This window comes from Excalfactoria chinensis, chromosome 10, assembly GCF_039878825.1.
Source record: "Excalfactoria chinensis isolate bCotChi1 chromosome 10, bCotChi1.hap2, whole genome shotgun sequence".
NCBI lineage: Eukaryota > Metazoa > Chordata > Aves > Galliformes > Phasianidae > Excalfactoria > Excalfactoria chinensis.
Window position 1 is genome coordinate 7,097,298 of NC_092834.1, and position 27,950 is coordinate 7,125,247.

Consider the following 27,950-nt stretch of genomic DNA (forward strand, 5'->3'; position numbering starts at 1 on the left):
CTCGGCTGGCTGCGGATGAGCTCTGGTCCTTGCTCTGCTAATGAAAGGCATTTGTGTGCAACTGCAGAGCTGGGGGAGGGAAAAAGAGGCGTGCTGCACTGACAGGGTTATGGGGGAGGCAACCACCAAGTCCTGGGCAGGCAGCAGCCCTTTGCTCTTCTCTAAGCCCTGCTGCTCTCATGGCTGATGGCCAAGTGAGAAGTCCAGCATCTGATCGGCTCCTGCATGAGCCTCTTTTTTGCTTCATCACCTCAAAGCTTCTGGTTCATAACCCAGAACACTTTGCTTTCCCTGGCAGGGATATACTTCCACCTCTTGCTTATACTGTTATCTGCCTCTTGCTGACTCCGAGCTACAGGTGCTTCCTCTCCTCATTGATCCACTGTGCCCTTCCCTGCCCTCCTTGGTTACTTTTCATGGAGCTTTTCTGACCTGCACTACTCAGATCTGAGCTCCCTGCCAGGCGCAGTGCTAGGAGAGGCGGCTTTGTTAAGGCTTTTAGAGGATTTAGGAGGGTACGTTCTGTGTGTCTTCCACTGTTGTGTGGCTAGCATTCATCTCCTGCCCTCAGTGATTGCTGTTCTTCCTCCCTGTCTGCCCTGCAGAGTAAGTATTGGGCTCTCAGCTCTGCCTGTGCTACTGCTTGCTCTTGGTAGCACTGTATCAGAACCGAGGCCTGAGACACACAGGAGTTCTGCTGTTAAATGCTTCTTTATTTCTCTGCATACACATTTCAGTCAGCCCCTGGCAGGGGCTTCTGCCATGGCAGCTTCTGGCTGTGTTGCTCCCCAGTGACCAGCTGCGGGCACGTTAGAACTGGCTGTGGAGACAGTGTTCTCTGGCTTCATTGCCCCACAGAAGTAAAGGCTATGGCTGGAGAGGAGTCAGGCATGTGCTGCATCCCAACCACTGCCAGGCAGCCCGCTGCCAAGTTTGGGGACCAGAACTGATGTGGAGCAACACACCCAGAGCAGCTCATTGCGTGTAGTCACTCATCCATTGCTACAGTATGGAGCTGATTGGGGTTACGGGACCACCTCTGATCTTACTTTACAGGAGGAGGGGAGTAACTCCATCTTAAAGCGCCGTGTCTTCAGCCTCAATGCGGGGCCCAAAGAGCTGCTCTGCAGTTGCTTTGCCATCGTACTTGGGCAGGTTGCCACCGAAGTCTGCTGGCAGTATGTCAGCGTCGATCTCCTGGTAGAAGGACTCCAGCTCCTCGCCGTGCACAAACACCTGGCACGAGAGGAACCCTCAGCAGAGACAGGTGACTGTTCACAACAAAGAAGTGGCCAAGGGTCCCTAGTGCTGATCTGATGGGCTGCCTGCCTTTCTCATTGCCCAGCAGCAGACTCCCCTTCCCAGGGGAGGTGCCCAGCTCACCCAGCATTTCTCTCAACCCAAGCTTGTCCCTGTGTCTCTGAAAGCTGTGAGATTTCCCCCCAGTCGCACTGCTTTACCCGGCCTCTGCTGCTAGGCCCCTTTCCACACTCACCCTCTCCAGCAGTTTGCTCTTCAGGAACGGTTTGACCACGTTGTAGGTAGTGGTGAAGTACCAGGGCTGGTGGATGAAGTGAACAGCCTTGAACCGCGCGGGGAAGGAGTCCTACGATGCCAAACCCAGACATGGCTGGTTACAGATTGTGCTGGCCACAAGAAGACAGGAGAGGAGGCAGGACAGCAAAAGAAACCTTGGCACTGTTGCCATTCCCCTTCCCCAGCCTCTCATTTTCCCTTCCATCATCCCTTTCTTATTCTGATGAACAACAGGATCCCAGAGGAGCAGCTGTCTCACTCCTCAGAGCACCAGGGGAAGCTTCAGAGCCTCCCAGATGGCTCATCAGTCCCATTTCACAAGATCACATGGAAAATGGACTCTCCGTGATGTTTTCTTATGGTAGCAGTGTAGTGGCAATCCAAAACCCCTGCTAGCCCTGGGCACAGTCTTCTCCACCTCACCTGTAGCATGTCCACCATCTTCTTGAGCTCAGAGGGTTTGATCCCTGATGCCTGCTGCATGGTGAAGCCCTTGAAGTTCTCGATGATGCAGAACCCGTTGATCTGGGTCTCTTCATTTTCCAGCAGTTTCTCCAAGATAACACAGTAGGCACGAAGGATCTGGTGGAGAGGAGAGACAGCAGGGTCTGCTATTAGTGTGACTGCATAAACCTGGATGGATGGGGGTTATGTGCGCCCATACAAACGTGTGTATAAGGGATGCTCTGCTCAGCGGGACAACCCCAGGAGCAGAACTGTTCAGGGAGCAATGGCTGAGTTGACCTCATCAAAGGTGATCTCCTCATAGTCCCAGTTCTCGATGTTGAAGAGCATCACTACCCGGCCGTATTTGTCCCTGCTGGACAGGATGCCGGGGTAGCCCGCCTCGATGGTGCTGCGCACGGCCTCGGGGGTCAGGTTGTCAAAGAGTTCAGGGTATTGCTGGCGGAAGTTCACGTAGCCTGGGGAGAGACAGGAGCTGGGCAGGACAGCAGCTGCCTGCACATCAGGGAGCCAGGAGAGTGCTGGGGGAGCTCCCTGCTCTGCCACCTCCCCCCGCCCCCACTTGGCACCGTGTGGGCACGAAATATGGAAACATCCTGGGAAAATCTGGGTGAACAAAACAGCTCATCTGGGAGCCAGCACTGATAATTGCAACTCATTATCCGCCTGGCAGAAGCAAACAGGAGCAGAGTGGGACCCAGCCAATGGTCTCCTTGCTCCCTGTCCCTGCCAGCCCAGCCCAGGGACTGAGGGTGCTGGGAGGTACTGGTAAGAGGCAAGGGGCTGACAGAGGACCCCCACCTTTCAGCAGGTCGTAGGCCCTGTGCACGTCAAACTTGCGGGCACGGATGAAGCGGAGGAAGAAGGAATCGTCCTTCCCCTGCATCTTCTCAGCCACTGCCTTGCAGACATCTTCACTGCCGGCCCGCTCCTGCACCAGCTCCCGCAGCGCTCTGACTGCTGCCTCCCTCTGCTCCTCCGTCTCATTCAGCTCATCTTTCGCCTGGGGGAGAGTGGGGATGGGACCTTCAGCGCCCACACAATGCCCTGAGGACCTGAGCACCCCACAAGCCCACCAGACCCAGCAGCCTAGGGTTCATTTTGGCACTAAAAAGCAGAGTGGTCAGAGCACATAACCCCCATGACCTACTCGCAGTAGGACCGTGCCTCACCTTCTGCAGGGTGTGAGGGGGGATCTGCTGGCACCTCCCAAAAACTGGGCCGTGGTCCTTGGTGGTGAGACGCTCCAGTTTCGTACGCAGCGCCTGCTCCTCTTCCGAGACAATGCGGAAGGTGCCCGTCTGGGGCAAGGAGAGGATGAGGGGCATCAGGCATCCTCTGCTGACAACCCCCCCATCTCCCTGCCCACCTGCCTCACAAGGCTGGGAACAGCCCCAGTGCTTTGCACATCACTCTAGGGAAGGACAGAGTAGCACCCGAGTGGTGCAGTGGGATAGGGGTGCAATGGGATAGGGGTGCAATGGGATAGGGGTGCAGTGGGATAGGGGTGCAATGGGATAGGGACGGGACAGTACTCACAACTGCAGACATGTCTTCTTTTAGCCTTGATCAGCTGCAGGACACTGGAAGAGAGAAGGAGGGATTACCTGTGGGTATTTGAAGACTTGGCAATCTTGGTGCCCCATCCCTCTCACCCTGTCCCCACAGAGGATGTGCTAGAAGCCTGATGGACAGTGAGAGTGCTTGAGAAACACCAGAACTGTTTGCAGCATAAATGAGTATTGATCATCTGATGTCTTCTTCCCTTTTGATGGGAAACTGTGGGCAGAGGCATCCCTGGATTTCTGTGGTTTCTGCAGACCCACAGCCTCGTGAGCTCACCTCTGCCTGCATCCAGAGCAGCATAGGACAGATATCAAAGACCTGTCTTGTTGGGCTGTCCCATGGTTGCCAATGGACCTTATGCTGGCTCAGGAAACGCTGGCACTGCCACAGTCCTACTGAGCAAATGGGGTCTCAAGTGCTACCCTTGGTCCTTGGGCTCTTCCCTCACCACTCCAAGGCTTGCTGTCTGCACCTTCGCTTGAGGGCAGTGCAGAAAACCTTCAGGCAATTGCCTTCGTCTTCTTCCCCTTCATGCAGGCAAATGAGGAGGAAGGCCACCCTCCTCATCACCAGCCCAGCACCCATCCCGCTGCTCAGCCCGCGTCAGAGATGTCTTTGCCATGTGTCCCAATGCCTCCCAGGTTTCCCCCACAAGCACCCCATTATTTGAGACCTCAAAATCAAACCCATCTCTGGAGGTCAGGAGAAGTCCAGGTTACAGCATCCAACGCCAATGTTTGGGGTGTGCACTGTCCCCATACTCACCAGGGTCAGGGAATGCCAAACCGTCCGTGAAGGTTGATGGCCTGGGGGCGGCTGGAGCAGGGCTGGGCAGCAGGACTGGAGTGGAGCAGCACGAAATCCCAGCGAAAGCTTTGTAGAGTCACCGGGTTGGGATTAGGCCGTCACAAGGCATCAACTCACCGCAGCTTTATAATTAAGTCCACGTAAACCAAGCAGGAAACCCCACTAAAACCTTCCAAAAGGCCGATGGGGAGAGGGGAAGGAGGGAGCAGGAGGGCCGGCAGGGCGCGCAGAGGGGCGGGATGCTGGGCCCGATTAAGGGTGTATAAAAGCTTCCCATTGTGTAACTGTGCTCATTAGTGTGGGGCCAAGGGTGGGCAGCGTGCCACCCCCTGCCTCGGCCCCAGGAGCCGGGTGAGGTGCAGGGATGGTCAGCCCTTGGGATGTGGGCACAACGTGGGGGGAGAGCCACGGGGATGGCGGCCCAACCTTTGGGGGTGTCCTGGTGGGGTCGGTGCCACACCACGTGCTCCCCCAGCCCTGTGGGTGAAGCTGTGATGGGAAGTGAGAACAGGAGCACATTGAGGCCGGGCCTTGGCCGCGCTCCGGGGATTTGGGGGAGCGGGGTCTTACACAAGGCATGTTTTGTAACACGCGGATTTAGGGATTGCTAACGCTGCGTTGGGCTCCTCGTGCCCCGTGCCCGGCCTGGCGCCAGCGGATCGTGCCCACGTGAAACCCTTCGCAGCGACCAGCACAGCTCCGCCAGGGGGACCTCAATGGGCGCTTTGTGCCCGGCCATCGTCCCGCCCCCCGCCCCTCACGCACCTGCGCCGCACGCGGGATTCGAACCCGCTGCCGGGCGGGGAGCGGGGCGCGCCGCGATGGGGCAGAACGGAAGTGACGGATGGAGGGGGGCGGGACTTGTTGCTATGGCGACGAGCGGCGCTTCCGGGCGGGAATTTCGGCGCCGTGGCGGATGACAGCGGCCGCATCATGGCGCAGCGCATCCTGCAGCTGGCGGCCGAGGAGAGCACCGAGGGGCTCCGGGAGGCTGTGCAGGGCCTGACGGAGCGCGAGGTGCGTGCGGGAGGCGGTGCTTCCACGGCTCTGCCAGGCGGGCGGGGAGCGGCTGCTGCTGCTTTCAAGGCTTGGGCTGAAGCGGGGCGGCTCACAGCGCGGCCTTCTCTTTCAGCTGGGTGACATGGTGACAAGGCAGGCCCTGAGGGGCAGGGAGACGGCAGCGCTGCTCAGGGGCATCTTCAGAGGTGGGTGATGCGCCTGGGGACGGGCCAGGCAGAGGGGAGACAAGAGGGAATGGCTTAGTGTCCCTTCCCAAACCATCCTGTGATTCTATGTGGGATTTTCTTCTGGGAGCTTTTCGGTGTCTTTCAATAGAACAGAACTGGCCAGATGGAACTGAATTGCCGAGCAAGTCATTCTCGAAGCGTTGGTGCTTCCTGAGTGTGAACAGCAGGTTGAAAGATCCGAGGGATGCGATAACAGCACTAAGTGTTTCAGCTCTTTTATCCTGGAGATCCTCATTTCCTGGACTCTGTTTATATCTGTTTTGTGAAATACATAAGAAGAGGAGCTGCAGTTGGATGGCGCTTTAGCCCTGCAAATTTCCTGCTTAATGACACGTTGTAACTCTTTTCCTGCTCTTTATTTCCTCATGATAAGGCTCCCCGTGTTCCCAGCAAAGCGGCGTTCTCAGGAGGCTGCAGGTTTACAAGCACTGCGTCCCACTGGTGGAATCAGGAGATCTGCATGTGGGCAAAGTGTCCGAAATCATCGGGCTGCTGATGCTGGAGGTTAGCAGCTTATTTGGGCTGGATTTCCTGTGCTCTTCTTCTCCTTTAGTGAGCAAACTGAAGTACTTCACCAGACCGCCGAGGCGAATGAGTTATGTCCTATCCACAGATCTGCTTTGGTCTTGGAATTTGCCTTGTGTGTAATAATATGATCTCTGGATATTTAGACCTACACTCCAAAATCACGATTGTATTTATTTGATTAACCGCTCTGTGAAGGCCAGTATAAAATAGAGAACTTGGGGATTAACTCATTCTTTAGAAATGTTGCACTGTAGGAAATGTCCTTTTCTGCTATTTGTGAGCATGTGGACATGTGTGAGGAATTCTCCTGTGTTCCTCTTCTTTGTTATCCCACCTCTTCCCAGGCTCGCCAGCTGCCAGGCCATGCGTTGGCTGAACTTGCCACCTTGTTTGTTGAAGTTATTAAGGGAGGCAGCCTGTCTAATGGGAAATCCTTGGAGTTGTTTTCCACTGTTCTTACCGCATTGTCCAACTCTAAGGAGAGTCTGGCCTATGGGAAAGGTAACCCTTCTCATCTCCTTCCCCCCAGTCTGTCCTCACTCCCTTTGGAGCAGGTTCCTAAAAGACTTATGTTTTTTCAGGTGAACTGAATGGGGAAGAATTTAAGAAACAGCTGATAAATACCCTCTGCTCCAGCAAGTATGTGCATCTCTGCCAGCTCCGCTATGCTTTAGTTTGTTTCAAAATCAATCGGTGCCTGTTTCTGTCTGGGCTTTTTACAGAATTTCCTTTGACGCCGTACAGTTATGGAGCCAGTTGAATCTGCAGTCCCCTCATTCCGATCGCCTCCTCTTAGTTGTGTGACATGCTATGTTCTGTGTTTCATGTTACACTTTGAGAAGGAGTTCAGTGGCACTGCCTGTTCTAACATCACTGAATCTGTGCCCACCATGACAGTGCCTTTTCTAGCGGGAAGGGAATGCCCTATTTCCAGGCTTCATAATGGTGTCTCATGAACAGATTGCAGGAAGCGCTAGGTTTTATTCCTTTCTTGATATTTATTGTTGTGGGGGCCAGGACAGTTTGGAACCACTCTAAATCTGGATCATTAGGGTGGCAGTGGTGATTGTGGATGGAAATTTGGCTTCTAATCTTGATATGGGAGACAGGGAAAGTGGATAAAGGGGCAAAAAAATAATTCTACTGTCTCTTTTATTTTTCTAATAAATGTTTATTTTACCAGGTGGGATCCTCAGTGTGTAATACATCTTGCCAACATGTTCAGGTAATTCTGTTTCCCTTTAGCAAGCATCAGTGCTTTCTTGTGCTGCAGTTATGTCTGTGTCCCGTTTCATGTGTCGTTTGGGGAAAGTACAAGCTGAGCATACGGGGCACAGCTCCATGAATGCTTTGGTCAGTGAACATCCACATTAGGTCTGTGTGGATACAAAACACATCTGGGTAAACATGCTGCAAAGACTGCTCTGGGCTTAGCGTGCTTCTGAGCTTCTCACAGCCACTTGTTTAGTAGCTGTTGGCAGCTGAAGAGCAGACTTTTGTTGTATTTTCCTTTGTATGCCCAGTGCTATAGGGAACGTTGTTAGTTGTTAGTGCTCTGGGTTACAGAACAACCAGTGTCTGCATGGGTATATGGTTGTATTCATTTTACTTGCTTGTAGTTGCCTTTTGAGTGGGACTGTGGTTTTCCATGTGTGAGCCTTGACAAACTATCAGTATGTTAATGAACAAGCATGATGTGAAGGCGACACAAGCACTGAAGGTTGAATAGTGTCCTGAGCGTTCTGTGGCAAGTACTTCTGATGAGGACTTTTGTGAGCACTTATGGATTGAATCTGCTGCAGGATTCTGAAAGAAATGAATAAAAAATGACTAGGCTGCATCTTTGATTCAACAGGGATATTCCACTCTCAGGAGAGGAGCTGCAGTTTGTGGTGGAAAAGGTCCTTAGGATGTTCTCCAAATTAGATCTGCAGGAAATACCCCCTCTTGTCTATCAGCTGCTGCTGCTTTCTGCAAAGGTAAGAGCTTATGGGAGCTGCTCTATCCCTGAGCATATATCATAAGGAAAAGTACACACAGGCTGAGACATGGGCTGAATTTCAGGGCATTCTGATTACTCCCACATTGTGCTGTGGAGAGGTTTTTTTTGGTTTTGTTGTTTTTTCCTGTCTTTAGCCTGGGGGAGCTCAGAGGAAGACACAATTTTGTTCTTGCTTGTGGGGAAACTGTAACAGCAAACCTTTGGGAAATAAGGGATGACCTCAGAGCCAGGAGGGAGCAGAATAGATTGTCTTCAGTATTTTCAAGTGTGACTTTGCTCACTCTCCGTGATCAGATTGCTTCTATTAAAACAACAGCTTGTGCAGTGTGACTCTCTTCTGGGTTGTAGTCTGATTTGTACTAGGACTGTCTCACCTCCTGTGTTTGTCCAGCAGACAGAGGCTGCCAGGTACATACCTGCCCTTCATCAACATTCTGGCTCTTTTGCTTTATTTGTGACCAAGTACGTGACAATGTACACGATCAAGACAAAGACAAATTATCTATCTGTTACAGGACATCATTTGTATCCGTTAGCCAAAATGTAATGACAGAAATAAGGGTAGGGGTTTGAAAACCTTCCTAATTTATTAATTGGAAAAAGATCTTTCACCAAACAATGAACAAAAACACTTGAGATATTCAATTTCTTGCGACTCTTCAATAATTGCAGTCAAAAGAAGGAGACAGATTGAACCAAGTATCTTCACCTAGAAGTGAGCTATTCAAGAGCATTCCCTGCCTCAGCAATTTATCAAGGGTGATAAAGAATACCAGGACGTTTGTAATTGGTATGGGAATAGAGTGTACTTCTCTGGGATCCTGCGGACCGTGCAGTTGCTTAATGTAATGTTCTACCTTTGTTCTACCTTACAGGGCAGTAAGAAAACTGTTTTAGAAGGAATCATCAGTTTTTTCAATCAGCTGGACAAGAGACAAAAGGAAGAACAGAGGGTTCCTCAGTAAGTTCTTTCTCTGCCATCCCCTTTCTTGGCTGCAAATACCCAGGTACTAACCTTTGTCCTGCTCAGTATTCCTTGAATGTGAGCTGTCATATCTTAAACAAGTACATACTTCTTGACACCTAAGAAATAATTTATGGCATTGGATGGCTTGGTGGTTTTCTTAAGTTTTTTTTGTTTGTTTGTTTGTGGGTTTGATTGGTTTTTTTTCCTGATAAACCTTACAGGTCAACAGACCTTGAGGTAGCCACGGTGCCCCTAGACCAGCTCCGCCATGTGGAAGGTACCGTTATCCTCCACATTGTTTCTGCAATCAACCTGGATCAGGACATTGGTGAGGAGCTAATCAAACATCTAAAGGTATGCTAAGAATTGAACGGGCACTGTTTTTGCAGGTGTTGAAGCAGGGCGTTTACAATCAGCACTGGTTGTCTTTAGAAGGGATTGAATCGTTTTATGATCATTTTATGGTATTATGAAGTGTTAAGTGTGAATAGCTGTATTTTCTGTACCACAACAGCAGTGTGATATAAGCCTGATAGCTTTCTTTGGCTTGAGAGGTCTTACAGTTGAAGTTGCTTACTGTTTTCTAGACTGAGCAACAGAAGGACCCTGGTAAAGCCCTGTGTCCCTTCAGCGTGGCCCTTTTGCTTTCGATTGCAGTGAAACACAGACTGCAAGAACAGGTAGGTATGAGATAAATATGCAGAGAACTTCAGTGGGATTGTACACTGCAGTTTCTTGTAACAGAAAGGAAGAATGATTAGGTCATAGTCAGGGTATGAGAATCATAGTCAGAGAGTCGGGGTAAAAGTGGCTTCAGGATGCTCACAGGGAGGCAGTTGGATTAGAGGTACACTATGGTTTACTTAACACTATGAAAGACCCTGGTGCAATATCAGAATTTTCCAGAATCATGATTCCTGTGGGCTAGTGCTGTAGTGTGGGAAGGGAAGCAATGCCTCCTTAATGTTTTGGCTCTGTAGTAGCTACCTTAAAGTGCATCTGGCAGCAACTTACCCTCCTTGAGGCACTTAATGAGGTTGGTGTATTTGTTCTGTGCAAGAAGTGAGTTAAGACTTTTGGCAGATTAGTTCTTACTGGAACATACCCAAGACTACACAGATCCCATTTCAAAGATCATTTCCTCGTACTCTATGATTTTATGTTCCAGATATTTGATTTCTTGAAAACATCAATCACCAGAAGCTGCAAGGACCTGCAGTTCCTACAGGCCTCCAAGTTTCTGCAGGATTTGTGTCCTCAGCAATATGATGTAACAGCTGTAATTCTGGAAGTGGTGAAAAATAGGTGAGTTGTTGCCACGTGCTGCAGAGTGCTCAGTGGACTTTGGAAGTGGGAGTGTTTCAGCCTTGCTACTGTTCTCTGGGATCGCAAAATCGCTGCTGACCTTTTGCCAGCAGTGAACAGTGTTAAAATCCAAAGTTTCTATCACAGATTTATACTGGCAAATTTAAACAAAAAGACAGATACATAAATCTGCCTCTCTACCCCAAATCTTGGCACGTGATGTTATGGAGGACTGAACTGATCAGAACCGTGTCTGTTTCCTAGTAGGAAGGAAGATGAAGGTGTGAGTCATTCTGCTTGCTGTAGTTTGTGTTCTGATCAAGACATGAGTGATAGGTTCTCTCACTGTTTGCTTTCCCCATGTGGTTAGTCCTTTAAACATCCTGCGGGATAGCTCTGTGATCTATCATCAGTTGTCCTTTAGATTGATGTAAGGTATTGCTGTTCTGACTTGATGATCCAGGATCTGTAGAATCTATACCTTCAGACTGCAGCTCAGGGTCACTTTGGGTGAGATCTGAGTGCAAACCATTCCCCATAAGAAGCAAACGTGGGGGCAGGATCAGAAGTCTGATGGTTGGAGAACCAGGAATGCAAAACACGAAGGCTGTGTGCCTGCCCCTCAGCTTAAAGACTGCCATGAGTTTGAGAGGGATGGTGTTTTCCTTGGTGTGAACAAGCATCTCTCAGTGCTGTTTGGGATCTGGAATGACTGTGGAAGATTTAACTATAGACTGGTCTAATCTAAATGTTTCCTATCACTAAGCTGTTTCTTTCCTGGTCTGTTTAATGTTTTCCTCAGTGCATTTGGCTGGGACCATGTTACTCAGGGGCTGGTAGATCTCGGCTTCAGCCTTATGGAATCATATGAACCAAAAAAGCCCTTTGGAGGGAAAGCTGCTGAGACCAATTTGGGCCTTTCAAAAATGCCAGCACAGCAGGCTTGCAAACTGGGAGCAAGTATCCTGCTGGAAACCTTTAAGGTAGTGTATGGTTTGGAGAGCTTTTTTTCTGGGAAAGGCTATTCTCATTTTCTCTTTGTAAATGGCATCAAAACCTTGCCAGCAGCATCCACATGAATACTTTACAAGCAATACTAGATTTAGTCTCTGTTTTGCCTTTGTCCAGCATGAAGAGATAGAATTGTGTAGGAAGCAGAGAAATTCAGAGGTACAAAGAAAATGTGGTAAAGGTGGGATTGAAAATAGAATCTTCACTGAAGGTGTAAATTTGGATTTGGATTTGCTTTGTACTGGACAGGACCTGTGCTCTGATATACAGGAGTATCTTAAACTTATGTAGGTTTTGACCTCATTGTTCTATCTCATTTCAGGTTCATGAGCCCATCAGAAGTGATATTCTTGAGCAAGTCCTGAACAGAGTCCTCACAAAAGCAGCATCTCCTGTCAGCCACTTCATAGGTAAAAGTAAAGAAAGAAATGTGTACAGCTCTGTTGACACTTCTGGATGTGACTTTTCAGAGCCTCAGCTCCTACAGAAGTGACTTGAAGCCAAGACAATCAGTTGTTCCTTCTTTTTCTTGAGTTGTCAGCTGCCTCAAATCACCTTGCATTTGTCGCAAGAGAAAAGTATGTTTCCAGGCAGTTGCCATGGAATAACTGACGCACAGAAAATCGGTAGCCGTCAGTTCCTAGCCTTACCTTCCTCGTCATCCTTGGGTAGGTGCTTGGGAGTCCCTGGGGCTGCAGGGATGCCTGTGCTGAATCCTCTTCTCTTATACCTCAGTGCCCTCTGGTGGGGTGAGGCCCTGCAGCTGGGTTGTGAGTACGCTGTGCTTCATGCCTGCAGTAGAACTCAGCTTGTCGAAGCTCATCCTGTTATAACGCTGTAGAAATATTTTGCTCTCTTCCCTAATAAAGACTTTTCTAGCCGTTTGACAGCAGCTGCTCCTTTTGTTTTATTTTATTTTTTTTCAGACTTGCTGTCCAATATTGTTGTGTCTGCTCCTCTCGTGCTTCAGAACTCATCCTCCAGAGTCACAGAGACCTTTGACAATTTGTCCTTTCTGCCCATTGACACAGTGCAAGGGCTCCTCCGGGCAGTACAGGTAAGGCTTTGCATTTCTTCATAAGTATACTTGTTAGTTTAGTTCCAGTGATAGCTCTAGGCCACAATTATATGCATGATCTAATAATCCTCCTTGTAAAATAAGCCTTAATACTCTGCTGTATGTTGTTCAGTGTGGCATAGAACTCTTCTTCAAGCTTGGGTTTGCATATGCCCTCTAGCAAAAAAAAAAAACAACCATATGGTGAGGTCTGGAATGGTGCCGGAACTGCTCTGTGCTGACCTTTCATCTGGAAGATGCCCAGATGCTACACTGTGGAAAACTCAGTCTATGGTGTTCAGCTGAACAGCTTTAGTTGTCAGTGTTGATTTTTCTCTGTCTAAGCTCCATGTCAGTATTTTTCTTTGCCTGAGCTGAGTATTGCCCTGGAGTTCAACTTCTACCTGCTTAGTCCACTCTGGGGATGACAGTTCTTTCCCAAACCCTTGCCCTTTGTCCTCGCTAGCCTGCCAAGGTGTCCTGCTGCTACATCTCTCCGGGTTTAATTTTATGTTATTTTAAAATATTTTGGTTTCCCTGCTGTACTGACGACAGTATTAAAAATGAAGGGCCAGATGGACCTGAGGAAGATGAGCTCATAGGCCCCAAGGGCTTGGCATGCCATAGTGTTTTTCTCTCCAAAGTATGTGTTCCTTTCCAGCCCCTACTCAAAGTCAGCATGTCGGTGAGGGACTCCCTGATACTTGTTCTCCAGAAAGCTATCTTTTCCAGGTAAGCTGGAGAAGGGATTCTTTGAAGAGATTTCTACAACTCATTTGCATTTTTTTGGAGCAGAAATACTTTCTGTGTGCTTTGGCTAAGTGTCTTCTTACTATATTCTTCCCATAACTAGATAGTGACATCTATCCCTTCAGCCTGGGACTGTAATGCAGTCACAGCTGTACCCACTGAGACACAAATCCCAACCCCCGGATGAGCAGTGTTTGGAAATTCAGAAAGCTGTTGGGAACTCCAAATAAGAATGCAGAATTAAAACCAATTCTAATACTCTGCACAACTGAGTGCCTCCAGATGCCACAGAGAGTTTAGACGGAGCCGCTGACTCAGAGGGAAGGTGGCATCTCAGCATTCTGATCTCTTACAAAACGGCAGAGAAACAGGCTTGTTGTCTTGGTAATGCTTTGAGCAATACATCCTGCTGTCTTCATAATGCTGTGATCACAGACTGAGTTTTGTGGGGCGATGGCTGTCTGATTATGAAAACAGAATTCATAATTGAGCGCTGTTATTTAAGGCAAGGAACTTGGTCTTTGGGAAAGATCTGGGATTTCAGTGAGCAAAGCGCTTTTTGTAAGGAACCTTGCAGCTCTGGGAAACGCTCCCGTTTAGGTTTTCAAGGGCTGTTTATTGCTTGAGTCTTGATCTGGGTCTCTCCTTCACTTTGAGCATTGCGAGGGCAGAAAAAGAAGTGGAATGTTGTGATTGTAGAGGAAAGGAGTTCCCAGCAAACTACCGAACTCTTTTAACTGCTTGGGGCTGTGTTGCTCCCCTGGGGGGTGCCACTGGGCCCAATCACACTGGTTTTGTGAACGGTTTTTCATTACTGACTTGCTCTTGTATTTCCTTTTGAACTTCATGCTTCTTTTTTTTTTTCCTTACGCTTCTCTTTCCTCTCACTGGCTCACAGGCAGCTCGATGCTCGTAAAGCTGCAGTCGCTGGCTTTTTGCTTCTCTTAAGAAATTTTAAGATTCTGGGCAGCTTGACTTCTTCCCAGTGCAGCCAGGCCATTGGTGCCACTCAGGTAAGTGCTATTCTACAGCCTCCGGTGCGGGCATGTGAGACAGTCTCCTTTCTTGTATACAGTTTGAAACAACTCAGAGTGGTGCGTTTCCCTGGAATTTAGATATATCTTGAGAAAGGGTTAATCCTGGAAGCAGAGCTTTTGGAAATGCAATATGCCTAGAGAAGATAGTCATTGTATCTTATAGCACCAGTGCTCTGTGGAGCATTCACACTGCTCTGCGGTGGTGATACAGAGCCTGGCAGCATGCTAAGGACTATTTCAGTGGTTGTTTAGAGGTCAGACCCCTTATCACCTTGCTTCTGTTCTGTGATACTTGTGAACTGCAACCAGTATAACGTGGCTAATGTTCCCTCTCAGGTCCAGGCAGATGTTCATGCCTGCTATAATTCTGCAGCTAATGAGGCCTTCTGCCTTGAAATCCTGGGCAGCCTGAGGCGATGTCTTAGCCAGCAAGCGGATGTCCGACTCATGCTGTATGAGGTAAACATGTTTTTTCGGCCTCCTTTTAAACAGCTAGCATCAGTTTTGTAGTCTGGTTCTACTGTAGACCCAGGTAAACAACGATCACGTTGTTGTGGAAAGCCATTCATTATCTCATTGATGTTCTTTGCAGGATACATGCTTATTCCAGGAACTATGTTTCTTGCAGTTGTTCTGCTTAGTTTTGCTTTGGACCATTATGGGCCCTGACGGGTTAATGTATTTTCCTTGTCTGATGCATTGCTTAAGAGTTAAGATGTGTCAATATCTCTCTTCATGTGGTGTGGCCTAGGAAATGGGAAACATATTTGATACTCAGTGGGGAGCAGTGTTATAAGAGGTGCTGGATAGAAACAGTGTTGTTGACTGTGAATGGGGTCTCCAAATAAAGTCCCGACTGGAGAGCATGGGAAAACTTGTTTGAAGTTTCATGGGGAATCTGTCCTTTCTCCCCTCCGTTTGCATATCTTAGCTCCACAGCTAACTGTGGGGTACTATCCTGAGAAAAGGAACACTGTTTAGACCAGAGAAACTTTGTTTCCTTCTTAACTTGGTTGGACTGACCTTTGAGCTGCAAGTTCTGGGTATGGCACAGAGCTTGTACTTGCCTTATCCATCCACTGAGATTTTTCGTTCAGAAGGATTTTTGCCTCCTGCAGTTTCCCCACTGACTTGTTTGGCCTTTTGAAGCAGGATTTCACAGTTTGAAGTTGGATCTAGTGCTGGTGTTAAATAGCAGTGAAAGTCACTCTGGGCTCGATGCCACTGCTGCTAGGGAGATACAGCTTGTGAGAGAGCCCCTGCAAGGAAATTCATGCTCATTCTGATTCATACCTTCTTTCTGTTAAGCCTTTGCTTTGCCAGGTATGGGGTTTTACACTGAGCACATTGTTTCTTGCTCATAGCTACTTGCAGTGCCAAAGGGTCGTTACCGTCTTGTGATGCAAACTTGTTATGCATATGGTTTGTTTTCTTTCTCTTGCAAGCCAAGTTGTCCTTCCTTCCTTTCTTCAGGGTTTTTATGATGTCCTCCGCAGAAACTCCCAGCTGGCCAGTTCTATAATGGAAACACTTTTGTCCCAGGTAAAGTACTACCCTATGACATGGCTGCAGAAATGCTAATTCCACACAGAGACCAGCATAGCAAGCCATTTGGGTTAAATATTAGGAAAATAGTTCTCCCACACATTTGAAAGATGAATAAATGCTGTGGCACTTATACAGGGAGGTGTTTGAATCCCTGTTATATTTGGAGTGCAGACTAGGTAAATGTCTAGAAACTGGTATATAGCCTGTCTCAGGACACAAGATGGAAGAGAAAAAGAAGGCTTGGGACCTTTTCCAATCCTCAGTACTTCTTGCAGCATCTCAGAACTGGTGCCCAGAGAAGTGCTTTATGTGTTCCTTGTTCCTTAGCAGTCCGCAACAGTTTGCCTCCCATACATCCCCAAGGATGCTTAATTATTATTGCTGTATTCCCATAGGGAGAGTACCCAAGTCTTTGTAGGATCTGGGAGGATTAACTCATCCACCAACAGCGTTGCTCATGGCAACGACGCAATCACATTTCCTCAATCCATTGGACAGGCTGTGCTTTCTTTGCAACAAATAATTTTCTTCACTTTAATCATCCCGAGTTCATGCTGACTAATTCCAACTTTCCCATGTCAGTATAGGGTCTGGGAAGGAAACAAGAACAGAGCCAAGGCAGCTTTGGGGTAGCAGAGGGCAATTAATGGGAATTTGGTGCAAACATATTATGTCATCGTTATATAAAACTTCCCCTATTTGATTCTAATCCTATATCAGTATACTTGGAGCATATCTCCTTCACGTGCTGTGTCAGATGGCCAGCATGATCCTTCAGAGATTTTAGCTCCAAGCCTAGCCTCCATACAGGCCTGCATCCTTAGGCCAGGAGGCTGCATCATACCAGGGCCAAGCATTTGGTGTGGAGCCTGGGCAACAGGAACAGTTAATTTTCTTCACTGTATAAAGGATGGATAACACTGCAGGAGAAACAAGTGATGTTGCACATTGAAACAGTACAAGTGATCACATAGGTTTATTTCAGTGCAGTGACCTGGCCTTGTGGCTGAGAGGTGCATGAGCACCTGAAGGAAGAATTTTAATTACTAATAGAGCAGATTATGTGGCTGAGTTACATATATGGTCCCATTATCACAGTGCTCGTTTTCCCCTTGAAGGATTGAGCACAAAGATGATTGTGTTCTGTATTCAAACAACTCAAGAGGCTCAGTTACTAAGGAACTGGTTATTTTTATTCCTTGTTTTTTGTGTCAGATAAAGCAATACTACTTGCCCCAGCCAGATCTCCTGCCTCCACTGAAACTTGAGGGATGTATAATGGCTCAAGGAGATCAAATCTTTTTGCAAGAACCACTGGTAAGAGCTGTATTGGGAGGCCACAACCTCAAGATCTTCTGTTTCATAGGAATTTAGTGGTGCTACTACACGAGCTGAATAACTTGTGCTTCTTCAACCTTTTCTAGCTTGGAGCAATTCTTTTAATGACATAGAGCTGGGCATGTTACTCTTGTCTGAGGCTATATAGTAGAACTCCACTATCAAAGTAGCTTGGGGTACCTGTGTGAAAAATGCACTGACACCATAGTTTTGTTATCCTCTGTTGAGTTCACCCTGTTACTTTTCCTCTTTGAACATAATTCCACATGAAATAATTGTGCAGTGTGTGTAGTGAAGGGAAGAGTCTGACCTTGATCTTGCTCTTTTGATAACGTTGCAGATGAGATCTCAATTCACAGGATTTCCAAGGGAACAAAATCAAATTCACTCTTTTGCTTTCCCCTAAGGAAGCTCCCATGCAGTGCTCCAGTAGCACATCTAGAGAAGGGAGCACACACTTCATCTTGAGTGAGGGCTCTTTAGGCAATTCCCTCTGTCTCCTTCAGCTGTTAGAGTAGCTGGGTTGCAGGAGCAGTGGAAGATAAACCTGTGCATCCTGTATAGGCAGGCTCCTGCAGACAGTGTTGTCTGAAGCTAGAAATGGGTAACTGTGTAGGATTACAGAAAGCTTCTTTTGGGAATTAAGCATATCCTTGAAACTGACATGAACCTTTGAAGACATCTATGGCTCTTTACATCTCTGTGGCAGTCTGTCCTGTGATGTTGAACAGCCTGTCCTTATCTGCCAGTGACCTCTGTCTAGAATGCTGAATGTGATTTGGTTGCACCCTTCAGGCCCATCTGCTGTGCTGCATCCAGCACTGTTTAGCCTGGTATAAGAGCACTGTGCATCTATGCAAAGGAGCTGAAGATGAGGAGGAGGAGGAGGAAGAGGTGGGATTTGAGCAAAACTTTGAAGAGATGCTAGAATCTGTCACACGACGGATGATCAAGAGTGAGCTGGAAGACTTTGAACTGGTAAATCAGATTTTCAGTTTGACTCAGTGGAAGAAGACACTGAGTTCTCATCAGATTTTGAAAAGATTTCTTTCACTTATTTCCTTTGCCTCTTAGGATAAATCAGCAGATTTTTCTCCATCTTCTGGTGTTGGTGTAAAGAATAACATCTATGCCATCCAGGTGATGGGAATTTGCGAGGTCTTGATTGAGTACAACTTCAGCACAGGGAATTTCAGGTAGAACATCAAATCTTACCCTCTAGTACTAGCAGTGCTTCTGTGCTGTGCCTTCGGAGTGCAGGATGCAGCTTCCTTGCAAGTTCAGGATAACAGTCCCAACACAGACTTAGAATGATGCTTTCTGAATGTACATGCCTTGTGACACAGACATGAACAGAGCCCTGGGAGCATCTTTCTTTTGAATGCCATGCGTTGTGGGAGGTGTGATATAACATTCTCTACTAATGCTTTCTACTACTTTACTGCAGTAAGAACAGATTTGAAGATGTCCTTGGCCTGTTTACATGTTACAACAAACTCTCAGAGATCTTGAAGGAGAAAGCTGGAAAGAACAAATCTACCATGGGCAACAAAATTGCACGGAGCTTCCTTTCTATGGGTTTTGTGTCTACGCTGCTCACAGCTCTGTTCAGGTGAGACGAGCTGTCACAGCTGGAGTAGCTTTAAGGCCTACTCCTACGAGCTGCTTTCGTGGTGTCTGTGTGCTGGCTGGTCTTCTGCACTGTATACACGGTACAGATGTTTTAATTTCTGTACGATACGTGCCTGGTAACATCATATACTGTGTGAGCAGCATCATAGTCCAGGCTGTGAAAATCATGGTACTGACAAAGCTTTCTCAGACCTTGCAATAAAAGCTTCTGTTCTTCCAGTTACGGGCCATTCTTAGTCAGCAAATACCAGTGTTTGAGCTCCAGTCTTCTACAAAACAGTGCCAGATATCAACTTTTAACCATACCTGTTAGTGTATCTGGAAGTGCTGGTGAACTCTGTCCTCAAGGGGTCTTTTCCACCCTGGATTCAGATGGTGATTTCTTATGTAGATGCATATTCAGATTTTGAATTGGCAAATTGAAAGCAATTACTAGATGTAGAGAGAGTTGTTCTGTGTAGCGTGTTGCAAGTGGTTTGAACTCTGGCGTGAAGAGATGGAAGTGCTGATAAGTCATCCGAGTGCTTTTTCAGTGCATCCTCGATTCCCTGACAGTGCTCTTGATCATTCAGGGACAATGCCCAAAGCCACGAGGAGAGCCTGGCAGTTCTGCGCTCCAGCACGGAGTTCTTGCGCTATGCTGTCAGCGTGGCACTACAGAAGGTGCAGCAGCTGGAGGAGACGGGACAAACTGATGGCCCAGATGGACAAAACCCTGAGAAGATGTTTCAGAACCTCTGCAAAATCACACGGTGAGTCACTGTGGAACATGAAGGTAGCAGCTCTAAAAAGTAGCAATGCATTTGGGGGATCAGAAATTATTTTTGTTGCAGCCATTGGGACTACATGCAAGGTACATGTTTGCATGATTGGACATCGAAATAGATCACCTACACCGCAGAGAGCTAATGGGAAGAAAGGAGTGGGAACTAAAAAGGGAAGAAGCATACTTAGGGGAGCAGGAAAAAGATGTTTACCTGCAAATAGAAGTGACATCTTTGAGCCAGCTAATTTTACTTTCTTCAAAGCTGTTCACTTTGCTTTGCCTGACTTTACCTTTCTGATTTTATTTATGTGGAGCCCTATAGAAACAGCTGACATTTCACAAATTCAAGCTGCCAAGTGATGAGCTCTTGTTGTCGTTGACAGATTCGATGCCAGTGGTCAGTGTCTGGATAGTATCTGAGATAGATAGAAAACCGTGAACAAAATGAGTCCATAAAGATGGACTTGAAATGAGATTGGAAGGTCCCTTTGGCATGTAGAAAGGATTAAGTTATTTAGCTGTGCAGGAAGAAAGCATATGGATATTTTAATCACATCAAACCATATTCTCCTTTCAAGTGAATTTCTTTTCCCTCTTCTTTCTTACAGGAAAAAGAACTACCATTTATTTATATTAAAAATATGAACCTAAGAGTACAGTGTGTGATTAGCCCTGCTCTAGCTCTTGCACTGTGCATTTAGCTTTAGTGGACCTCATGAAATTTTGACTCTTCCCATCCCACAGGGTTCTGCTTTGGAGGTACACTTCAATTCCCACTGCTGTTGAAGAGTCAGGGAAGAAGAAGGGTAAAAGCATTTCCCTGCTATGCTTGGAAGGTTTGCTGCGGATCTTCAACACCATGCAGCAGCTGTATGCTGCTAGGATCCCCCAGTTTCTACAGGCCCTAGGTAGGCATGTGGTACAATTCTGCTCTGGTCTCTAGCCTGTATGCTCTTTAACCATAAATAGCTAGAGGGGTCCAGTCCTTGTCCCTTGGTGGCCATGGATTTTCATTCCAGAAGCTAGTTCCAGAGATATGTTTACCTGTTCTTAGTCTGTCAGCAGAGAATAGTTGGAGTGAGATATAGCCCTACTATAGCCCTCTTCTATTCAAGACTTGCCTCTAACGTTTTTGTGCTCACTGAGGTTTTGTGTTCCTCCCCTAGCTGTGAGCAGTTGCAGTTCTTCCCAGTTTTGGAAATAAATCCTGTGTTCTGCTCTTGGCATTTAGCTCTTTTCTGCACCTCTCTGTCTCTGCCAGATATTACTGATGGTGACGCAGAAGAAGCGGATATTAATGTCACAGAGAAAGCTGCCTTCCAGATCCGACAGTTTCAGGTAAGTACCACTGTGTGCTGCAAATGTTCCAAAGCAATGGTAATTCTGGCAGCAGATGCTGTTTAGTTCTCTGTTTCTTGACCACAGAATCTAGTGCGCAGTAGCAACTCTGGTGCTCTGACTCACTGGCTGTTCAGAAAAGTTTCTGATCCTTAAGGAAAGCTTATTTGGGGCAGCGTGCAGAGCAGGATTGAAATGTACGTGTAGTTAGAGAGCTGTAAGGTCCCGTAATGCTGCATAAAGCATACTTGGCTGAATTGAATGTGGTCCTGTGTGTAAGCGCTCATAACAAAGAACAGCACGTGCTCTTTAGGAGAGTCTTCTTTTTTTTTTAAATATTCTCTGTCATTCTTGAATGTTTCCAATTCCTTTATTTGCTCAAGCTTCTGCCTGTTTGCATCTTAACACGGCCCTGCAAGGAGCACGCATACTTATGGGCTCCGTCCTTCCTTTTCATGATCAGAGGTCTCTGGTGAACCAGCTCAGTAGCACTGAAGATGACTTCAACTCCAAGGAAACACAGTTACTCATCACAATTCTCTCCACTTTGTCCAAACTCCTGGACCCAGGCTCCCAACAGGTAATTCACAGCCTTCTCAGGGTGTAGGGATGTGTGTAGTAGCCAGAGGTGTGGAAAGAACATCAGCAGATGAGATTGATATCTGAAAGCTTTGACGTGTGTGTGTGTGTGTGTTCTGCTTTCTCTTCCAGACTAGACCATGTTAAAATTACAGTTTTGATAAGCTGTCAAGCATTATCTTGTCAAATGCCTGCGAGAACAGTAAAGAACAAGTTGCCTTCCCACACCCCTCCTGCATATTCTGATTTTACCTTTGGGCATCTGGGGTCTGAACCACTTGTTCTCCTGAGTAGGGACTCCTAGTAGAGCCTGGATGTGGTGTTGTTTCCCCGTGGGAATGAAGCCAAAATAGGCCAGCAGATCTGTGACCAGTGCAATTACAGCTCTTCAGAAAGGACTGGCTCGGTGCCTAGCTCATTCCATGCAGGTGGCATTTGTGAAAGTAAAGACTAAAGGTGCCCCAATTTTACAGACTAAAGGCTGCACTAAAAGTGTGCCAGAAGTCTGGTGTCATCACTTAACTTAGATTAAATGGAGCTGTTACTCCATCCAAGGGAACACGTAGCATTGCCGTGTACTGGATCTCAGCTTTTCACTTGCTTGTAGGTTAAGTGTTCTTTGCTGAACGTAAGTATGGCTGAATGCCCTTCTGCCAGAAGGGGACTCTGCAGGTCTCTTTTTTGCTGTGTGTGATTCATTATCTTGAATGATGCGGGTTTGTTTTATTTTGGTTTTTATTAATTCTGTGCTTTCAATTCAGTTTCAAAGCCATCTCTTTTCTCCCTTTGTACAGTTCCTTCAGTTCCTTACTTGGACAGTCAAAATTTGCAAAGAAAATGCTTTAGGTATGTAAGCTTTGAGGGGTATGTTCAGATGTGATGTCTGACAACTGACATTAGGCTCTTGAATGCTCTGTGTCTGTCCTGTTTTCACCTCTTTGTCTCAGATACATTCAGGTCCCATTTGGTGGCAGATTGCCATGACTGGTTATTAACATGGCTATTAGGAAAGAAACTCCATCTCCATAAATATTAACAAAAGAGGCCACTTGGCTTTTTATTCTTGTTATTCAGATCTCTTGCTCAATTTTGTATTTATACACTGCAAAAACATTTCTCTTGACATATCTTGTTCATACTGCTATTCCTTCTGGTCACCATTCTTCTATGAGCTGGGGGCTCTAGTGCACTGTATTCCCCCTTGTAATATTATATCAATGCCCATTGTTGTAACTAAAAGATTTTGATTAAAATTTTCATCTACCGTGTATCACTTCTGAGAGCATAAACTGTTAAACCCATACTGAACCTGAGGCTTTCCCTCACTGGGTGTCCAATGTTCCTGAATAGCTAAGGGAATTCTGCATCTAGTAACACCTGTTTTGTTTTCTCTTCCCCACAGAGGATCTCTCTTGCTGTAAGGGTTTGCTGACTTTGCTTTTTAGTCTCCATGTTCTGTACAAGAGTCCTGTCAGTCTGCTGCGTGAACTTGCACAAGATATTCATGCCTGCCTGGGAGACATAGATCAGGTAAGATGAAGAGTCCACAGCAGCTTAACTCGCATCACTTAGTGCTGTCACAGCAGAATGGATTTCATCTCTGGAGCAAAATGTGTGAGAGCACCTGAAGTTTTGCTCACCATAATTCTTCTCTCCCTCCACCAGGACATAGAAATAGAGAGTCGTTCCCATTTTGCCATAGTGAATATGAAGACTGCAGCCCCTACTGTTTGTGTGAGTCAAAACTGTGCACGAAACAAGCAGCTGCTCTTGTACAAGTGGCTTATAGATCCCTGTTGTGCCAAACTTCCCCAACAACTTGTCTTCTTACTGCTGTTTCTATTTTAGCTGCTGGTTCTGGGGCAGGCAGATAAGGTCCTTGAAGAGGTAGACTGGCTTATCAAGAGGCTTACCATTCTGGGATCAGACACATCAGGTAACAGAAGTGGCTCACTCTTACTGTTACACCTTTGTCAAAGACAGGTGAAGATAACAAGTAAAACGTTATTTTGGGATTCTGAAGTGGTGTCATTTGAGGGTAGGTTAAGCTCTCTCTTGAACTGGTTCCACGTCAACAGTGTAAGGCAGTGAGTTGTCACAGAACTCCTCCAGTGACTATTTTCCCTGTGCCATGCTGTTGCTATGCACACCTGACAAAAGATGGTCTTTTGTGTCTCCCACCTGCGTATCTGAGCTCATTAGACGTACATTCATGTGGTATTCATCTCTTTCTTCTAGAAGACTCGACTCAGGCATCAAACCAAACCCAGGCTCTGGAGAAAGGTGTGATTCTGCAGCTGGGAACTCTGCTGACAGTTTTTCATGAGCTGGTGCAGACAGCACTTCCTGCAGGGAGCTGTGTGGACTCACTGCTGAGAAGCCTCAGCAAGACATACGCAATCCTCACCTCCCTCATCAAGCATGTGAGTGAAGCTCTGCTGGCAGTGGAATGCCTGCCATCTAAAAACTTTTTCCACATCTGCTACAGCAAGCTCACAGTGACCCCTGGCAGCAGCTACACTTAGGACTGGGCTGTTGATCTCTTGTAGAAGATGAGTCTTTTTTCTGTTGCCCTTCACGTGCTCGTTTTCGTGACCTTTCTACAGTAGCAGCAGCTATAGCAGAGTTGATAAAAAGCTTTTCTCAAGCTGACTTTGGCTGTTCTTGGCTTTGAGTGGTTCCAGTGCCTCTTTTAGATTCTTCAGTGTGCAACTTTGTGCCACAGTGAACAGTGCCAGCAGTGTTCTCATGGTGCTCAGCAGTCCTGCCCTTTCCACTCATTCCCACCCAAGGCTTGGAGCATTGGTCCTGGGGCAGTGGGGATGGGAGATAAGGACATGGCAGCTAGTCCCTCTGAACATGGGGATCTCCTCATGCTTTCTCAGCACTCCTTTCTTGATTGGTCAGTGGTTAACTGGGTGAGCTGCTCTGAGCCCCTGCCTGGAAACACAAGTTACAGGATGGGAACAGGGCATCTAGATGAGAATTACTCCTGTTTTTTTTTTTGCAGTATATCCAAGCTTGCCGCTGCACCTCAAATACAGTTCCAGGGAGGCTGGAAAAGCTGGTGAGTGTGAGCAAACTGCAGGATATGGCTCATTGCCTTGAGCTCAGAGTAATCCCTAGGCTCTGCTTCTTTGCAGGTGAAGCTCTCCGGTTCCCATTTGACCCCACAGTGTTACTCATTCATTACTTATGTACAGGTAAGACATAAATTAAACGTGGCAAAATCACACTTAAGTCTATCTGATGCTGAGTGGTGAATCAGGTGCAGCGCATAGGCACCTTTTGAGATTACTAATCTTCTTGACATGACTATAGCTTAAGATATTTCAGTACCACTGGGACCAAGCATGTTGGTTTCTGTTTGAGCAGGGGATGAAGAATGTTTGGGGAACAATTCTTTTTTCCATTTAAATCCCACCCCCTTCTGTTCGTGTTTTTTGGATGAAGTTCATGTGTTAGCTGGCCAGAGCAAAGACTTCCATGGCTTTATTTGGCTGGTCTTTGTTCCCTGCTTGCCCTATCTCTTGGTTTCCTTCTTCAGAACATCCATAGTGAGAGCTTAAGCTTCGCAGAAGAGAAGAAAAAGAAGAAGAAAGAAGATGAAACTGCTGCAGTCTCCACAGTCATGGTGAGATTGACTAAAGTCTATCAGAACATGGACTATGCTTGAAGTCTTAAGCTCCATACCTTAAGGCTCATTTGATCTGGTGGTTTCTTAGACATCACCAGTGACACGCTGGCATTCGGGCCTCTAAATAAAAATCTAATTCCTCCAATCTGAACTTCACAGAAAAGTTTCAGAACAATGGAACAAATAAAAAGCTTTACTAAACACAAGCTAAAAGCTCGCAGGGATGAAACAAAGGTGAAGTCTGATTTGTTTGTATCACCTGGTTGTTTTCTATTTGGTGTAAGTTCAGGAATGATAGCTCGTTGCTTGTCAAACGTAGGCTTGGAGAGCCTTTGCAGAGACAAGTTTTTCTCAGGCTGTCAGGTGTATCATGGCTGTGGACTGTAAAACTACACAATTTGGAAGAGCCTCGCTGCAGAACCGTTCTGGGTGGCCATTTAAACCCAGTAACAAACTAGGCTGGCAAGGCTCGGTGGGGCAGGCCACTGAAGATAGGTTTCTAAAACAGGGAATGATTGTGTATCTAAGCTGCTGATACAAATACAGGTGCTGCATTGTGCCATAGCTGGGATACTTGTTGCTGATGACTGTACAAGGGAATCTCAAGGCTGTTCACTTCAAATCTGGTTCTTGTCCTGTGTTCCACATTTCAGGCTAAGGTGCTTCGGGAGACCAAGCCCATCCCAAACCTGATTTTTGCTATAGAGCAATATGAGAAGTTCCTTATCCATCTTTCCAAGAAATCAAAGGTAATGTAAAGCAGAGGTGAGCTGAACTCGGTGGATGGTATTAACATGGCGTGGTGGAGAGCTACTGCCATTCCACCCTGAAAAAACAAGATCAGATTGCTGCTCAGATTAGGAACACGTAGGAGCCTTACCCCTCTCTCAGCCTTTGCTCCTCACCCACCACTACCAGCTTGCTGATATCAGGGTGACAGCAGGTGGCACTGGTAGTACTGAGCAAGCAGAAAATTTAAGCTCCTAATTCCAGCTTTCCTCCCCCAGCACAGTTCTTAAATGGGAGAGAGATGTACATTCATAGATGTACCAAGATGAGGTTTTGTGTGAGTCAGAATCTAGCTGGCAAGCACTTGGCTCTTGTAAAGAGATTGGGCTACTGGATTTCATAGGGGCAGGTGCTTTTTCACCTACTTCTTGCTTCAGTCTTACATCGTTATTGTGATGACTTCACCCTAGTGCAGTGCAGAGGACTAGACAGAATAGCACATTAAGGTTATAGAATGGCTTAGGTTGGAGGGGACTTTTGAAGATCATCTAGTTCCAACCCCCTGCCATGGGCAGGATTGCCACCACCCATCAGGCTGATCAGGGCCCCATCCAACCTGGCTTTGAATGTCTCTAAGGATGGGGTCTCCACAGCCTTTCTGAGCAACCTGTTCCCAGTGCCTCACCACCCTCTGTGTACAAAATTTCTTCCTAACATTTCTTCTAACCTCAGTCTCCCCTTTTAAAGCCATTTCCCCTTGTTGTATCACTATTGGACTGTGTAAAAAGTCATTCCTCCCACTGCCTGTAAGCTCCCTTTCAAGTACTGGAAGGCTGCAATAAGGTCTCTTCTCCAAGCTCTTCTCTTATGCTGTGATGCTCTGCCCTCTCTCCCCTGGTTTCACTTTGGTTGCTGCAGGTGAACTTGATGCAATATATGAAGCTAAGCACCTCTCGGGACTTCCGCATCAACGCATCCATGCTAGACAGTGTGCTGCAAGAGCAGAACACAGAGGATGCTGAAAATGAACCAGACAACAACCAGGTGAGAACTCATTTACCTACTGAAGGGTTCCCCCCTTGTGCTGTCAGTTGTCTGCTATTTAGGTAAATGTGCTTTTAAAAGAGTTCTTCTCGCTTGGGTTAATCCTCACTTTAATGCTAAGCTGCTAGGAGGGAGTGAACAGGACTGAAGTCCCCTATGGTCCAGCCCTTCACCTTTAGTGATCTTTATGTCTGTGTACCAGTTGCCTCTCTCTGGTCTTAGAGGACCGAGACTGTTTAAGGCTTTGGTGTTAGTGTCAGCAAGCAGAGGTCTACCACCGTTACCTCTGAAGACCAGCTGGCTGGCATCCTTTAGCAGACAGTGCTGGAGAAGGCAGCACAAGCTGTGCTGGACAAAAAACAGACCGATTCTCTTTGCTGATTGTCCAAGTGTTTATTGGTGCTTCTGTCTGTATTTCCCTGAGTGTAAACACCAAGCTGAAATCCAGCACTGCACAAACACTCCCTGTCTTGTGCCATTCGTAACCTGGGCTCTGAGTTGCAGCATGAATTAATGGGGTCCTTGGGGAAAGCTTCAGGGGGTGAGACCCAGATTTCAGGTCATTTTTGCTTAGGAGAAGAGAGTGCTAAATCCTGTTCTGTACATTCAGTTTCTTGAAGTAAGAGTTCATTGGACTACTCACACACACACATTCACACTCAGTACTTTTAACTCTCTATTTCTCTCTCCAGTCCAGCACAGCAGAGCAGCCAGACAAAAACCAGGAACCCCAAAAGAAAAGAAGGCGAAAAAAATGAAGTGTGTGGTTGTAACTGCTGCCACCTCCTCATACTGCACCTTTGCTGTGGCAGCCCCACCTCGGTCTTGGAGAACTGCAATGTACAGAGCTGATCCATTCTTTCTGTCTCCTGCCAAATACTCAAGACTTCTTTCTTCATCCCCACGGGTTTGCAAGCAGTGACTGTCAGGTGTGTCAGGTTTTAAAGCTGGCTGCTGCCCATTCAGATATGGAAGTTCTGCCACTCAATCGTGCTGCTATGGAAATCTTCCTCAGGAACATCTTTTTCTTACCAAGAGAAGGAAGTGATGCAGCCAGGATC

At 47.0% G+C, this 27,950-nt stretch overlaps 2 protein-coding genes across 6 annotated transcripts; one reads left to right on the forward strand and one right to left on the reverse strand.

Moving 5' to 3' along the window:
* Nucleotides 1-694: 694 nt before the first annotated feature.
* Nucleotides 695-5,197, reverse strand: RLBP1 (retinaldehyde binding protein 1). Of its 4 annotated transcripts, none has more exons than XM_072345292.1 (9): nt 5,140-5,197; nt 4,333-4,496; nt 3,541-3,584; nt 3,174-3,302; nt 2,803-3,004; nt 2,338-2,459; nt 1,960-2,118; nt 1,496-1,606; nt 695-1,236 (listed from the first exon to the last, which is right to left on the reverse strand). In XM_072345292.1, the coding sequence occupies exons 3-9, from the start codon at nt 3,550-3,552 to the stop codon at nt 1,078-1,080; spliced, it is 894 nt and encodes a 297-aa protein (XP_072201393.1). In that variant the 5' UTR covers nt 3,553-3,584; nt 4,333-4,496; nt 5,140-5,197; the 3' UTR covers nt 695-1,077. The 4 variants fall into 4 exon arrangements, with proteins under 4 accessions (XP_072201393.1, XP_072201392.1, XP_072201391.1 ...); XM_072345291.1 differs by having other exon boundaries at nt 2,281-2,459; XM_072345290.1 differs by lacking the exon at nt 5,140-5,197 and having other exon boundaries at nt 2,281-2,459; nt 4,333-4,610.
* A 49-nt stretch (nt 5,198-5,246) lies between these two features.
* On the forward strand, nt 5,247-27,706 carry FANCI (FA complementation group I). 2 transcript variants are annotated; one of them, XM_072345285.1, is made up of 37 exons: nt 5,247-5,391; nt 5,507-5,579; nt 5,995-6,125; nt 6,494-6,650; nt 6,731-6,788; nt 7,333-7,374; nt 8,005-8,128; nt 9,027-9,112; nt 9,340-9,472; nt 9,706-9,798; nt 10,287-10,423; nt 11,226-11,406; nt 11,757-11,844; nt 12,361-12,491; nt 13,153-13,223; nt 14,140-14,254; nt 14,615-14,737; nt 15,752-15,820; nt 17,042-17,143; nt 17,960-18,142; nt 18,239-18,360; nt 18,612-18,776; nt 19,369-19,548; nt 20,307-20,470; nt 20,824-20,900; nt 21,364-21,480; nt 22,274-22,325; nt 22,882-23,009; nt 23,145-23,213; nt 23,328-23,415; nt 23,718-23,902; nt 24,490-24,546; nt 24,623-24,682; nt 25,027-25,113; nt 25,770-25,865; nt 26,764-26,889; nt 27,582-27,706. In XM_072345285.1, the coding sequence occupies exons 1-37, from the start codon at nt 5,308-5,310 to the stop codon at nt 27,645-27,647; spliced, it is 4,020 nt and encodes a 1,339-aa protein (XP_072201386.1). In that variant the 5' UTR covers nt 5,247-5,307; the 3' UTR covers nt 27,648-27,706. The 2 variants fall into 2 exon arrangements, with proteins under 2 accessions (XP_072201386.1, XP_072201388.1); XM_072345287.1 differs by having other exon boundaries at nt 5,257-5,391; nt 23,721-23,902.
* Nucleotides 27,707-27,950: the final 244 nt, after the last annotated feature.

What these genes read in the sequence shown, in the direction of transcription:
- RLBP1 (XM_072345289.1), bottom strand. Translation starts at nt 3,329, where the DNA reads ATGCCCCTCATCCTCTCCTTGCCCCAGACGGGCACCTTCCGCATTGTC. An exon ending in AGATGGTGGACATGCTACAG is followed by an intron (nt 1,607 to 1,959) that starts GTGAGGTGGAGA and finishes TTGGCATCGTAG; the next exon opens with GACTCCTTCCCCGCGCGGTT. An exon ending in AGAGCAAACTGCTGGAGAGG is followed by an intron (nt 1,237 to 1,495) that starts GTGAGTGTGGAA and finishes CTCTCGTGCCAG; the next exon opens with GTGTTTGTGCACGGCGAGGA.
- FANCI (XM_072345285.1), top strand. Translation starts at nt 5,308, where the DNA reads ATGGCGCAGCGCATCCTGCAGCTGGCGGCCGAGGAGAGCACCGAGGGG. An exon ending in AACACAGACTGCAAGAACAG is followed by an intron (nt 9,799 to 10,286) that starts GTAGGTATGAGA and finishes TTTATGTTCCAG; the next exon opens with ATATTTGATTTCTTGAAAAC. An exon ending in AACCTCTGCAAAATCACACG is followed by an intron (nt 19,549 to 20,306) that starts GTGAGTCACTGT and finishes CCCATCCCACAG; the next exon opens with GGTTCTGCTTTGGAGGTACA.